The sequence below is a fragment of the Mustela putorius genome, unplaced genomic scaffold (genome assembly GCF_011764305.1).
Source record: "Mustela putorius furo isolate JIRA1106 unplaced genomic scaffold, ASM1176430v1.1 tig00003942_pilon_pilon_pilon, whole genome shotgun sequence".
Lineage (NCBI taxonomy): Eukaryota > Metazoa > Chordata > Mammalia > Carnivora > Mustelidae > Mustela > Mustela putorius.
Window position 1 is genome coordinate 3,525,756 of NW_025422087.1, and position 14,524 is coordinate 3,540,279.

General features: G+C 41.1%; 1 protein-coding gene across 2 annotated transcripts in view; it reads right to left on the reverse strand.

The window, feature by feature from the left end:
• FLT1 (fms related receptor tyrosine kinase 1) overlaps positions 1 to 14,524 on the reverse strand; it is a 177,324-nt gene that overhangs the window by 79,635 nt on the left and 83,165 nt on the right. For both annotated transcript variants that reach the window (XM_045069645.1, XM_045069646.1), the window contains exons 11-12: positions 13,249 to 13,363; positions 3,500 to 3,608 (exon numbers count right to left, since the gene is read on the reverse strand). In XM_045069645.1, the coding sequence (XP_044925580.1) occupies positions 3,500 to 3,608; positions 13,249 to 13,363 (224 nt within the window). The remainder of the gene's footprint in view (positions 1 to 3,499; positions 3,609 to 13,248; positions 13,364 to 14,524) is intronic.

The window sequence follows — 14,524 nt, forward strand, 5'->3', positions numbered from 1 at the left end:
AAGCAGTCCTTGCACGAGGTCAAGCATAAACACTGAGTGAATATTCACTTTGCAGAAAACACACACGTAAGGAGCAACATCCCTAAGACTATCTAGTTTTATCTCCAGTGAGAATAAATCTCATGACAACAATTTAAGTGAGAAAAAGGCAGTCATTCATTAAAAAGGTAATACATGTAAGCAAATTAATGTATGATTAACAAAAACTTGACCTTTTCAGGAGTGGCAGAAAAGAATTCAGAGCAATTACATTCTGTTTCAGTGTAAGGTTAAAGCTCTTGAATATCTAGAGGAAAAGCATTGTAAGCCTCGATTAGGCATGTTTGAATTGAATTCTCATAGCTCCTTTCTATGGACAAGTCTTGATATCTAGGAACGGTTTCAACCATCCCATGGTTATACATTGTACAGTGTGGTAGGAGGGCATCCCTGTCTGAACAGGTGATCAGCTTTGTCAGTAATACCGCCGCACACAGACAGACACGTAGCAAATGCAAAGCTCAGTGGGAGTAGGCTAGGTATTGGTGTTGCAATTAAGGCTGGGCATCAATTCATCTTTCTTGAGGACTCTGAATAATAAGGAAATGAGCACAGCATCCCCCTCTACTCTTGGTACCTCCACTTCCAGTACTCCCTTCAGAGCAGCAAGCAGACCCATCTAAAGGCTCTATTCTAGCTATCTCCCTCCTCACAGCATAGAGTCTGTGGGGTCAAGAAAGCATGCCACCCCCACTTCCATATCTTGCTTTAGATGCTTGGGATGCCACAATTCCCTGTAAAGGTGATCCTCAGTCTGTTTCTAGACTGTCAAAGACCTCTTCCCATATGGTCCATATACACGATGGAGTATTATGCCTCCATCAGAAAGGACGAATACCCAACTTTTGTAGCAACATGGACGGGACTGGAAGAGATGATGCTGAGTGAAATAAGTCAAGCAGAGAGTTAATTATCATATGGTTTCACTTATTTGTGGAGCATAACAAATAGCATGGAGGACAAGGGGAGATAGAAAGGAGAAGGGAGTTGGGGGAAATGGGAAGGGGAGGTGAACCATGAGAGACTATGGACTCTGAAAAAACAATCTGAGGGTTCTGAAAGGGCGGGGGGTGGGAGGTCAGGGTACCAGGTGGTGGGTATTAGAGAGGGCACGGATTGCATGGAGCACTGGGTGTGGTATAAAACCAATGAATACTGTTATGCTGAAAATAAATTATAAAAAAAAAAAAAAGACCTCTTCCCTAGGTTTGTCCTCCTGAGGTCGGATCACCCATCCATGTGCACACTTCTAGATCTCGGGGAAGACTATCAGTCAGAGGTGTGGGCAGCACTTGGATATGTGGGCTGTGGAGACCATACACCCAGGTGGAGTAGTGGGACAGAGCTAGGAGTCAAAGGAGAAGATGGTGGCAGGGGTGGGGTGGGGTGTTCCTTCTGTACCTCCAGACATTGTTACTTTCTGTTGTGGAGCTATGAGTAGTCCCCAAATTCTAAATTTGCACCTCACCTCAGGTCATCATGGAGGTGTTTTTGCCCATGAGAAGCTAAAACATCACAGCTTGTTTGCTTCATTTAGAATTTGTGAGGTGGTTGGATGTAGAGCTTGTGGGTCTCCAACGATACTCTTGCCTTGGCTCTGAAAATGTCAAGGCAAGCCTGTCCTCTTCTTTTGACCTCTTCCAATTTTATGCACTCCTCCCCCAGGACCACCTCAGCCCTTCCTTCTCAGAGACTTGGAGCTCCGCTCTATACATACTCTCCACTGGCCACGTATGGCTACTGAGCACTTAAGATGTGGCTAGTGTGACTAAAGAACTGAATTTTATTTGATGAATTTTATTTCAATTAATTTAAAATTTAAAAACAGATGCAGGGTAATACTTTAAAAACCCTGACTGCGTGGTGAAATGATATTTTGGAAATACTGGGTTAAATAAAATTAATTTTTATTTTTTTAAATACAGTTTTTGCTAAAAATTTTTATATCATATTTGTGGCTTTTATTTCCATTGGACAGCATTGGCTTAGTGTTGGTAAATTCATCTGCCACATTACTTCTGCATATGCCTTTTGATATTAGGGTACAGATAACACTACTTTTTCATGTTAAAACTGTCTTCCTATAAAGACAGGGCATCAATGGTAATCCGTTCAAGGGCTCAGTGCAGAGATGAACTGTTCTAACTTCACAGTTAGTGCTCATTAAATTTGTAGAAACTTGCTGAATGTTCAGAACGGGAATCTTCTGAACATGTCTTTTATATTTGCAATCATACATATAGTGACTACGAATTTGGATAGGAACTTGCTTGCAACCAAATAAAAAGGACTGTCCAAGCCTTTGTTCCTAATTAGTCTAAATCACCCGAGATGGGTTAGAGAACCAGTATGTGTGAAATTGCTCTCGAAATCCTCCCCTAAATAAAGGACTTTTCCTACTTGGAAGGGATGCAGAGATGATCTCCCTTCCGCTCCTCGGATGTAAGAGGACAGGGGCTGACTTGGTCTCGGGTGACTCTGCCATGTCCCTTTGCACATCTCCAAACCCCTTTTCCTCATTTGCAAAGTGAGGGGGCTGTCGTGTTGAATAGCCTCTCCAGTCTCTTCCAGCTCTGACATTCCGTGAGAATCTACTTCAGGAGATCTCCCACGACGCAGCTTCTCTGAGGATTGGCTAACTTGCCGGAAGGCTCCCTGCGATCTGACAACCCCTATGTCTCATACAATCAGACCTACCTATTTCTTTCTGGAGAATTCTAGGCAACTGCTGCAGCCTGCCCCATGCAGTGCGAAGTTTCCAGAAAGCTGGCAAACTGCCCAGGTTTCCTCAGAAAATTGGGGGAGTGCGGAGCCAGGCAATTGTTTTTATACTTTGAGCTACTTACTTCCTTCCTGTACCCGCAGAGGGACCTAGGGAGTGCCATTTGTGTACCTTGGAAGTTTTAAGATTTGCAGAGACCATCATATTTCAGGCTAAAAAAAAAAAATGGGTAAATGATACCCAAAAACCCAGCACATTAATTACTGTCAACAAACTCCGCTTCAGATTTCTATAGGAGAGCCTCATTCCTCAAAAGTAGAAATGACTTAAGTTGTGAGACAATTAGCTTCTCAGCTTCAAGACCAAAAACATATCACCACAGGTTTGGTGTCCTTAATTGTTACCGAACAACTGCTACGTCCCAGACCCTGTGCCAGGTACTGAAAGGAGCTCAAAAATGAACATGATAAGAGCCTAAATTCACGATCCAGCCTGGGAGGGGGACGTACACACCTAGCTCTCAAGGGGACCTCAGAGAAAGAACTCGTTCGGAGATCCGGTAATACTGTAGAATACTATTCTGGAGAGCAAGGATGAAGGTGCTCAAAGTTTAACAATTTTGTGGGATTAAAAAAAAAAAAAAAATCCCTCCGGCCCTAAGCGCACTCAGGACAAACAGAACTGAAAGGACAGCGAGGTCACCAGGCTCTCTTGGGGAGTACAGGGTATGCGGCTTACCTGTGACATAAAAGCTTATGTTTCTTTCCACAGCCCCTACTTTATTGGAAGCCATGCAACTGTAGATTCCAGAAATTCTAGAGTCAGCCACAACCAAGGTGCTAGCCGTCTGTAAAAGAAAAGGAAACTTTAGCTGGAGCGAAGAGCTCCTGGAACACCCCGAAGAGTCTTCTAAAGGTCGGAGTGATTCAGCTGTTCCATTCATTTAACAAGGGGAGTGCTGCACGCATGGAGGTTACCAGAAGGCGCTCCCTTTGCCGAGCCCCAGCAAGAATGGAAAAATAACAGGAAAGCAGGTCCTCAGGAGACCGGGGGCTATGACATCCGACGCGTATGAGGGTTTCAGGCTTATTTATCTCGTGCTGCTGGCGTAACAATTACAGACCTGAAGCTGAGATGCGGGACTGCACGTCCTGCTCTGTGAGGTGGTCGGTTCCACGTCAATGAGAGGAACAGGTGAGGCTGAGGCCTTCCCTTTTGTTTGGATGACCTGAGATCAGGGATGCCACTGGGTAACAGGTTTCTTTGCTGTTTGCTTCTGTAATGGGTGTGTTAAGCGAGTAAGGACAGAAGAGAAAGGTTGGCCGGACCATTTCTTTTATGTACTCAAAGAATAGGGCACGGCAGTTCCTAAGGTGCTGAAGCTCTGGAAAGCTCTCTAAGGCTGTCCTGTGTGTTTGTGAATGACTTCATCTCTCAGTCTGCCAATTCCCAATGTAGAAAACAGAGACACAGGATTTTCGTGCTGCTATTTGACACATGAGCCCTTGAAGAAACACTAGTGGTCACATTTGTGAGCTGGAAAACACTTTCTAAACTGGGATATCTCATACAAATCTGTATGGTGTGAAGACTCGCTCTGCTGTCTTCTTGTAAAGATAAAAATCAGTAAAATGAAACAGGTTGCTGCTGCGAGTTTTAAAACTTAGTCCAGCCTTGCAAAAGTGCAATGCATCCTTTCTATGAAACGAATGAAAAGGGGAGTTATGTTTCTCTTATTTTGTAAAGTGTACCCCATTACTTATAAACTATTGCCGCTCATCTCCTAGAACACAAGTAACTGGTCATTGGCTTTGAACTTAGAGAGGCTTGCTGATGCTTCTAGACCAACAGGGAGTCCTAACTGAAGCCGAATTCGATCAAGTGCCTTACAGGCTAACAAAATATATAGGTGGAAATGTGACAGTCGGTTTCCCAAGGGGATGAACCTGGATTCTACAAAGGGTCCCAGCATTTTTCTGAGTTGTAAAGTAATGGGCTAATTAAGCTCTTTACTTATGTTCTCATATCCCAGCCAGTAAATGATTTATCTTTAATCTGCAGATCAAGAACACTGAAAAATATAATCCTCACTTTTTCAGCCAACAAGCTTATTTCTTCAAATTCTCTGTAATTTTCACTACGGTATCATGCACATTACATGATTATTTCCTCTTGTGTTTCTTGGATCTGTTTAATTGCATCTTCTCATTTGTCCTGAGTTATTGAAATTACCGGAAATGAAATGTCTGCAGTATGTGACAAGTTTCATTCAACTTAGCAGACATTTATTGAGCATATATCAAGGCACTGAGCAGAGGTTGTAGGGGAAACAGAGATGATGAGTGTGACACAATCCCTATTCTTAACCTTGAATAGTCCTTGGAGGACTATTTTAAGCTGACAGAGACTTTCCCGCTTAAAGATCAAATACGTATTATTCTCTCTTTTGCAGAGAAAAACACACGTGGAGACAAATGACCAATAGAGGAGATCATAGAAGACCTCGGGGCTCTCTTTCCCTATGTTAATTAATCATTTTTATGAGAGGTGGGAAATACAAGGAAATGCTAGCCAGAATATTTCTTTCAATTATTGCACCTACCGCTTAAGAGCCGTGGTAGTAGTTAGAAGAGAAGCTTGTAGGGAACCATGTGAAAGGAAGTGTTAGCTTGTCACCACTGGGACAATTCAGACCATCAAGTCAGACTCTGACTTCTTTATTTGGTCTCTGCAAGTTTGAGTTCACATGCTTGGAAGTGGTATGCAACAAGCTCAGACCCAAGGCACACCCATGAAGGCCCCCAGCTCAAGCACTGCTTTTCTTATGACATCAGCTCGCCCATGTTTATCCTCAGGGGTCTCAACAGAGTTTTATCTACATTCTTCATTTTGTTGCTCAGTAAATAAGGAGAAACGCATTTCTGTTTCTCCGGAGGATTTTGACATGAGGGACAGCTACTGCCTGAATCTGAAAGTTGCATCTGCATTTCTTTCTTTTTTGTTTTTAAAGATTTTATTTATTTATTTGACAGAGGGAGAGAGTGAGAGAGCACACACAGGGAGAGTGGAAGAGAGAGAAGCAGGCTCCTAGGGAGCCTGATGTGGGACTTGATCCCAGGACCCTGAGATCATGACCTGTGCTGAATGAAGGCTGGCATCTGCATTTCTGTTAAAACTGCTTTGATTTCACTGGACTCAAAGCAAGTAAGCACCAGCGCTGGGCTCCATGGAAAGGGAAAGTCAATTCAGAAATGAACAACTGCCACAACTAAGAATTCTGCAGGAGACCTGGGATGATTCCAACAGCTGGGAGAGTTTAGAACTTTTGTATAATCGGAGAATGAAATTGACATACCTAGACCTGAAAGGGGTCCAGGTCACAGGTGAGCCATGGAGAGACGAATACATTTAAATCTCTCTTATTTTGCTTGAATGGCCCCTTCCCAAACCAAGAGCTTACCCAGAGGCAAGCCTTCTCCAAAACTCACCTCTCCCAAGTTTCTACTAAAATTGTACGAGAAAATGACAGTGATCAGAGTTTACATTATTTCTTTGTTTCTGGGTGCCTTTAGGTAGCCCTTGCTATGCTATGCACCAGACAGCGTGTGAGGCGTTATCTAACCTGTTGCTGGGCAGGTTAATTATGTGACTGTAGGCAAAAGCGTCATTATAGTGTAAGCTGGGACTTTACTTCCTTCCTATAGCCCTGTGAGGTACGTATATTACCCTTGATCTCTACATGAGACTGCTTCTTGCTTTAAAACTCTTCAGATTGGATAGCACACATCTATTGGTAGAGTTCCATCTACTCTTCTCATTGAATTCTTTCTTAAGAATCATCCTGAAATTGGCAGAGACGGGTCACATAAGCTAAAATGCTAGCATGTACAGAAATACTAGTTTCTTTCTAATTTACTTCACATAAGCCATAAGCTATTTTTCAACTGATACATTGTTATAAGTTTTGAGAATATGATGGACGAATGAAAAAGTCATAATTAAAGAAGGAAATTTAAAAGAGGAAATTAATATCTATGATCTTCGCTAAATATTTCTAGAGCTCTTCTTTTTCCAGAGCATATGTTTTAAACTTAGAAACTAAAACATATTTTCATGAAAAACAAAAGACATCTATTTGATAGTTGAAGTATAAACACTATAGGGTCAGAGAAAGGAGCTCAAGTGTGAGTTGTAGGTGAATGTGGTTTTTCAGGACAGGAGAAAACTTCTCGTAGGACAGCAAGGCTGAACACTGAAGTCTGCTGAGTAAAATGGACAAATCCATTCCTCAGAGCTCGTAACCAAATACTGTCGTTTCAAAGGGTGAAAAAATGAAAACAGCCTACAGATGGAACACCAAATATTAACTTCATACTTTAAAAGAGGAAGTGCCAAGAATTTGAGTCGTTACGTGTGTTTGAAATTATAATCATTTAGAAGGTGTACCAAAAGAAATTCTCCAGGATTTCTTTTGGTACAGGCTGCTTGTCTTCGTTCTAGAAGTTTTCATTTGCCCTAGTTGTTTTTTAGCTCTGAACCTACACTTCGGGGGTGCCTGGACTTGCCCTGCCAGGACCCCAGGGATTTAGATATTAGAAATAGACCCTGAGGGACGCCTGGGTGGCTCAGTTGGTTAAGCAGCTGCCTTCGGCTCAGGTCATGATCCCAGCGTCCTGGGATCGAGTCCCACATCGGGCTCCTTGCCCTGCAGGGAGCCTGTCTCTCCCTCTGACTCTGCCTGCCACTCTGCCTGTGCTCTCTCTCTCTCTCTCTGACAAATAAATAAATAAAATCTTTAAAAAAAAAAAAAAAAGAAATAGACCCTGAAAGTCATTCTCCGGGTTCTTTAGTATGATCCAGGGATGCTGATGAAATCTGTTGTCAGGTACTGTAAGTTGGGAAGTTATTCATACCCCTTCCTTCCTTCCCTTTCCCTAAGCATTAGTAACTTCCTACCACAATGTGGTTTCAACCTCGCGGATCAGAATGGAGGGGATGATGTGTAATTCAGCCTAATTTCCAGAACGAGTCTTAAAAGGTCTAAATATGGACCCATGATTTTAATCTTGGGATGTTTCTAATATCATTTCCTTTCAAGTGTGTCAGGGAGACATAAAAGTAGATCTATAAAGGTCATGGAAGAAACTAAAATTAACCTCGGGTGGCACATTTTTGAACCAAGTGATGGGAAAATAGAACGTGAGAATTTGAAAAAATTGAGGAGTGCGGGAAATGAGACACAAGATGTAATTCTGTCATTAGATTTAAGGCCTCTGTCATGGATTGGTCTTGTATGTTAACACTCCTCAAGGGAACATCAGAATGATTTCAATGGAAACGCTGCTAAAGCATTAAAATTGTCACAATTCTCCCGCCTCACAGAATGAATGCTGTAATATGTATTTCCTGAGTGTTTTTTCTAACCCAGGGTTCCTTCTACTTCCTACTCCATAGCTACAAACCCAATAGTCTGGCAACGCCATTAAAGAATACTAAAACTCCACATTTGCTATTAGCAACTCCAATTGATGACTCATTTTTTACAAATCGAGGCCAAAACTTGCCAATGAGGAAACTAAATTTTATTGTCCTCTGCTCCCTTCTATGAGTTAAACCAAAAACAACAAAACCAAAAAAAAAAAAAAGGAAATTCCTAGAATCTAATGGGGGGCTCTAGTGGGATCTCTATTCCCCTGATCTGTGGGGGCGTCACTGTGCAGACTAACAATGTGACTGTAGCTAAAACAGTCATTAGGGTCTAAGCTGGGACTTTAATATACTTCCTAAAGTTAGACAGAAAAGAAAAGCAGTTTAATTGTAAAAGCATGGAGCACCTGGGTGGCTCAGTGGGTTAAGCCTCTGCCTTCTGCTCAGGTCATGATCTCAGGGTCCTGGGATCGAGCCCTGCATCAGGCTCTCTGCTCGGTGGGAAGCCTGCTTCCCACTGGCTCTCTCCGTCTGCCTCTCTGCCTACTTGTGATCTCTCACTCTTGTCAAATAAATAAATAAACTCTTTTAAAAAAATTGTAACTGTAAAGGCATGACCACTGTTAATAATTCTGCAACAGCCAAACTCCCATCTGTCATCTTCATAGATTTTTCCCTATGTACACAGATAAATTAATAGATGTCCAAATTGTAGAAGTGGTAAATGCTTCTAAATTTAGGCTTTGAAATGAATAAGGGGAATCTATTACCGCTCTAGCTTCGAAGAGGCTATGTCACATATACATGATATATACAGAGATCAACTTTGTTGAGAAACAGTATTAAAAGCTTTTCAATGAAGAGAGTTATCAAACAAAGTCCTTTTTTTTTTAAGATTTAATTAATTAATTTATTTGACAGAGAGATCATAAATAGGCAGAGAGAGAGGAGGAAGCAGGCTCCCGCTGAGCAAAGAGCCTGATGTGAGGCCTTAAACCACTGAGCCACCCAGGCACCCCAAACAAATAGTCTTCATTGCATTTGATCATAATCAGTCTGGGAACTGCATTAGGGCGTAGATGACAATCATGCTTACAAGAATGGGCAAATGAGGGAGGACAAGGATTATGAGCGCCATCATTTGGAGGAAGGACAGGTTCAGAGAGAGGGACTCATCTGCAGGTGGTTTCACAAGACAGAAATGGCAGAGCTGGACCCCAGGGCTCCTGGCTGCAGGCCGACATACGTGCCCGCTACGTCTAGAGGTCTCTGTTTAAAACCTTTGCATAACTACAAAATTACAAGACAATAAACTTGTTTCAAGCCGTGTGAAAAAAAAAAATCAAGGAAGTTCCTTATCTCACTCAGGCTGTGTGACTTCACTCCCTCTGTGCTTTCCAGGTAATTCTGTACGGAGTCAGGTTGCTACTTTCTGTTTCAGGCTAATCCGAAAACTCCCCTGCCTTTTTCATTTTCCACTTTCTTTTCTATTGTAATTTCTGGGGCTAGGAAGCCAGAATGGAATCTAAACTTACCATTGGAATTAGGTTCATAAATTCTTTTTTAATATACAGCAATTAACAGTACATCTCCCTGGGGGCACCTGGGTGGCTCAGTGGGTTAAGCCGCTGCCTTCAGCTCAGGTCATGATCTCAGGGTCCTGGGATCGAGCCCCGCATCAGACTCTCTGCTCAGCAGGGAGCCTGCTTCCTCCTCTCTCTCTGCCTGCCTCTCTGCCTTCTTGTGATCTCTCTCTCTGTCAAATAAGTAAATAAAATCTTTAAACAAACAAACAAACAAACAAACAAACAAAAAACAGTACATCTCCCTGATGTGGTCAGGAGAAGGTAAAACAAACTGAGACATTTAGTGGCATCTTGACGTTTTCTAGTGTTCTGTGACAACTAACTTGCCTTCTACTGCGAGGCATTTCCTTTCTTGGAAAAACATGTACTGTCACTCAAATTAAACTCTCAGGTTCATAGAATTTCCTCTATCCTAAGGATTTCGTTGAACTGCTCTCGCCAGTGGTTACCCAACATGCGACGTTTCAAACTACTGTTCATTTGTATTAGAGAACAAGAGCTATAAACCACTGCGGTAGTCAGAAAAACTTTTCATAAATCCATGACAAGCGATTGTTTATATTTTCAGGCAAATCATTACCACTTTAATCTCTGCTCCTAGTTGGTAGAGCCGTGGCTTTGAGACTAGGAAGACTTTGCTTTGAGTTTTTCGTCTGCCACATTTAGGCTGTGAGGCTTTGAATTCCTCTCATCACCCCTGATTTTCTTATCTTTAAAAAGTAGATAGCCACTCTGGCTGGCCAGAATGATGTTGATATGAGCATATGTCAAAAAGTTTTACAGAACGAGGAATTCAGATGTTATCTGTCATTATTGTTCAATCCGACATGGGGGGTGGGGGAATGATGCCATCCACTTTGTTGTCTCCAAATGCAAAAAATACAGCTGAATACACAGATAATATGAGTATAACCACACTCCAGTAGATAGCACCCATACTAACGAGCCGAGCCACTCAGAGTCAACATATGCACATATAAACAGACATTTTGGCAAGGGGTTGAAAGGCTTTTACTTTTTAAAGCAGCACTACCCCTGTGCCTGATAATAGGAGATTTTAAAGTATATTTCCCCCAAATTCAACCAAAGAAAAGTCTGAGGTCCACGAGATATGTCCAGTTCACAAGGCATCAGCTATTAGCTAAGGCTCAGTGGAGGTCAGGGAAACAGAGAACGCATGGCAGGCAAGAGGGGCACCAAAGACCACCCATTGTAAAAAAAAAAGTGGGTTCCCAAAGTTCAGGGTCCCCCAGCTGCTGTGCAAATACAATACCTGCACAGTTTCTACCCAGACACTCGGAGGCAAGGGGCCCAGGGCTAACATGAAGTCTGAGAGATTTGCTATGAGTAATAAAGTCCTTGTATCTGACCAGTAAGTAGCAGGTCTTCAACTACCAAGCTTACAATTGGGACAGGGCTAGCTGTTAGCCTGAAAGCAGGGTATAATCTCAGAGCTTCGCAGTTCTTGGCACCTTTTTCTAGAAGCTAAGTTGAATCTTCCAAAATTGGTCAAAGGGTACAAAGATTCAGTGATGCTAGATGAATAAGTCCTAGAGATCCACTGTTCAGCATAGTACTTGTAGTGAAGAATGCTGTATTGTATACCTTTGCTATGTGTTATCATGGATTCATTCACATTCCTACATTCAGTGGGAGGACATTTTTGGAGGTGATAGATAAGTCTGTAGCATTGACTGTGTCAATGGTTTCATGAGTGTATATTTATTTCCAAAGTCATTATTAAACTGTACACATTAAATTTGTACAGCTCTTTGTATGTCAATCATATCTCAATAAAAATTATTTAACACTGAAAGGAATACTAGCAAAGAGGCTTGCTTGACCCCATTAGGTCAGAGAACCTTTTTTTCCCTCTGATTAGAAGTCTCTTCTTTTTGAATTGAGGTGTAATTGACATATAACATTGTGTTAGTTTCAAATGTAGAGACAGCATAAATGATTCAGTATTTGTACATATTACAATACAGTTACCACAATAAGTCCATTTAACATCTGTCATCACACATAGTAAAGCAAATTTTTTTCCTATGATGAGAACTATTAAGATCTATTTTCTTAGCAAACTTTCATATATGTCATTCAGTAATATTAACTATATTCATCATGTTGTACAATAATCCCCAGGACTTAGTTATTTTATAACTGAAACTTTGTACTTTCCGACCCCCTTCACTTATTTTTCACAACCCTTACACCCCCTGCCTCTGGCAACCACAAATCTGTGCTCTGTAACCTATAAGCTTGGGGGTTTGTTTCTTTTAGATACCACATATAAGTGAGATCGTATGGTATTTGTCTTTCTTTCACTTAACATAATGCCCTTAAAGTCCATCCATGTCACAAATGGCAAGATTTCATTCTTTCTTGTGACTGAGTCATATTACATTGTGTGTCTATATAGCATACATTCTCCATTCATTCATTCATCCATCATTCATTCATTCAATGGGCACTTAAGTTGCTTCCATAACTTGGCTATTATAAATAGTGCTGCTATGAACATAAAGGTGCAGATAATTTTGAGTTCGTATTTTTCTTTTCTTTGGATATATACTCAGAAGGAGAATTGCTGGGTTCTAGGGTAGTTCTACTTTTAGTTTTTTGAGGAACCTCTAAAAACCTCCATGTTTTTCATAACAGTTGTATAAATTTACAACCCACCAACAGTGCACAAAGTTTCCCTCCACACCCTCGCCCGTACTTATGACTTCTTGTCTTTTTGACAATGGCCATTCCAACAGGTGTCAGGCAAGATCTCATTGTGCTTTTGATTTGTATTCCTTAGGTCACAGAAACCTGATACACTGTATGGGTTTTGCCTACTTGACTTAGGCTTTGCCCTTGCAAAGACAGAGGGAAAACAAGCTATTTTGTGAGATGGAAAACATTCCAGTTTAACCCTAAGTCTTATACTAGCTTTTGCTTATCGACACCCTACTTTAAGTATATCAGAGATTCTCAGTCCTGGGTTCATGCTAGAAAGTTCCCTCCCCAGGAACTTTCATGAACCCCAAGCTCTACTCCAGAGATTCAAGCATCATAATAATTGGTGGAGTATCCTGATATTCAGCCAGGGCTGAATCCATTAGGACCTAGTACTCAAGCCTTGGGAACTGGTGGGCCATTGGAAAAGACCACAAAGACAACCTCTCAGATCTCGTCTTTTCTCCCTAATTTTTGTTTGAGCATTTCAATTACTTCTGGTTCTAGTGAACCCAGAACTGGAAGCAAAGTGTGTGTTTTAAAAATAAATATCCCAGGGGTACCTGGGTGGCTCAGTCGGCGAAGCATCTCTCTTAGTCGGCTAAGCTCAGGTCATGATCTTGGGGTTCTCGGATCGAGTCTGCTTCTCTCTCTCCCTTCCTCTCCCCCTATTCATGCTCTCGCTCACAAATAAATAAAATCTTGAAAAAATAGAATAAATATGCCGGACTTTATTTTTGCAGACAATACCTTATTCTTTCCTTCTATTACTGCCGTCCGCTGAGTGATGCTCTCGATCCTGTTTCCTAGGTTGCTGTCAGGATCCAGGATTAGAGACTCTTCATTATTGGAGCAAAAGTCATACCTTTAAAAAAAAAATTATCATGATGTTATTATTTATCATGATGTTATCATTATTGGAGCAAAAGTCATACCTTTTTAAAAAAATAATTTATCATGATGTTGCTTAAAAATAATTTATTATGATAAAATAATTTACCATGATGGTCCACGGTGACAGGTGAAATAAGTCACTGGTAAGTCCTGAGATAACAAAGATAGCAAGACATGCTTTCTTGTATTCCTTAGGTTTTTCCCTGCAGAGTCATCTCCACAACTTAGAAATAGAAAATATATTTTGCTTGCTCTGAAAGCAGCCCACACCAGTGTATCTCCATATATCCTTCCTGTTCTAAAGGTTAAATACTAAGTAAAAATTAGGAAATTTAATATCTAGATTTTAATTAGTTCCTCGTGGAGGAAACAGGCAAACACGAGGTGGGGGATGTTATGTTAATGAATGGAAATCTCGAGGCAATAATAGCATTTCACATCTATAAAAAGTTGGCTTTTAATCAGAATATTCCATTATACAGCTAATTTTTTCCAGGGCTAATCAAGTGTATATGGAAACACAGAGCATGAAGCAGTTACTACATTTTGTCTGTTTCTTTCCAAGTTTTGGGATATCATGAGAAGCCCTTTAACTGCTCAGACCTTAAGTGTTTAACTGTAAAATGATCTTTTCTGTTTCTAAAAGTCCATTAGATCTCTTATTATATAAAACCAGCTGGTAGAATACATTTTAAAGAGAGAAGTTGGCATGTTCTCTCAAATACCCATTCTTTTCAGCAAGCTTCTGTTTTCATATGGTTTATGACTCAAATTTTGGTGGAAATAGTTATTAATCTCAACACCTACAAAGTTGCTCCCAGACCAAACTCTGAATGTTCTGGTTTCTAGTGGAATCCTTTTTTGCTCCCAAAGCTCCAGCAACTGTACTGAACTTTTTTAAAGCCCAGGCGTGCTTGTCTGACACTCAGGGCCATTCATAGTCCATTTCCTCCGTAGAATTTGTGGTGAGCAGAGAGCCTTCTGGGCTCTCATGAGTATTTGTCATGGTAAGATTATGGGAATTTTCAAACCAAGAGGGATTTCACAGCCCAATTTCCAGAGAGAGCAAGCAGTTGATCCTAGGCAGCCAATGGCTATCATGATTTGCATAAGATGATAGCAATAGAATAAA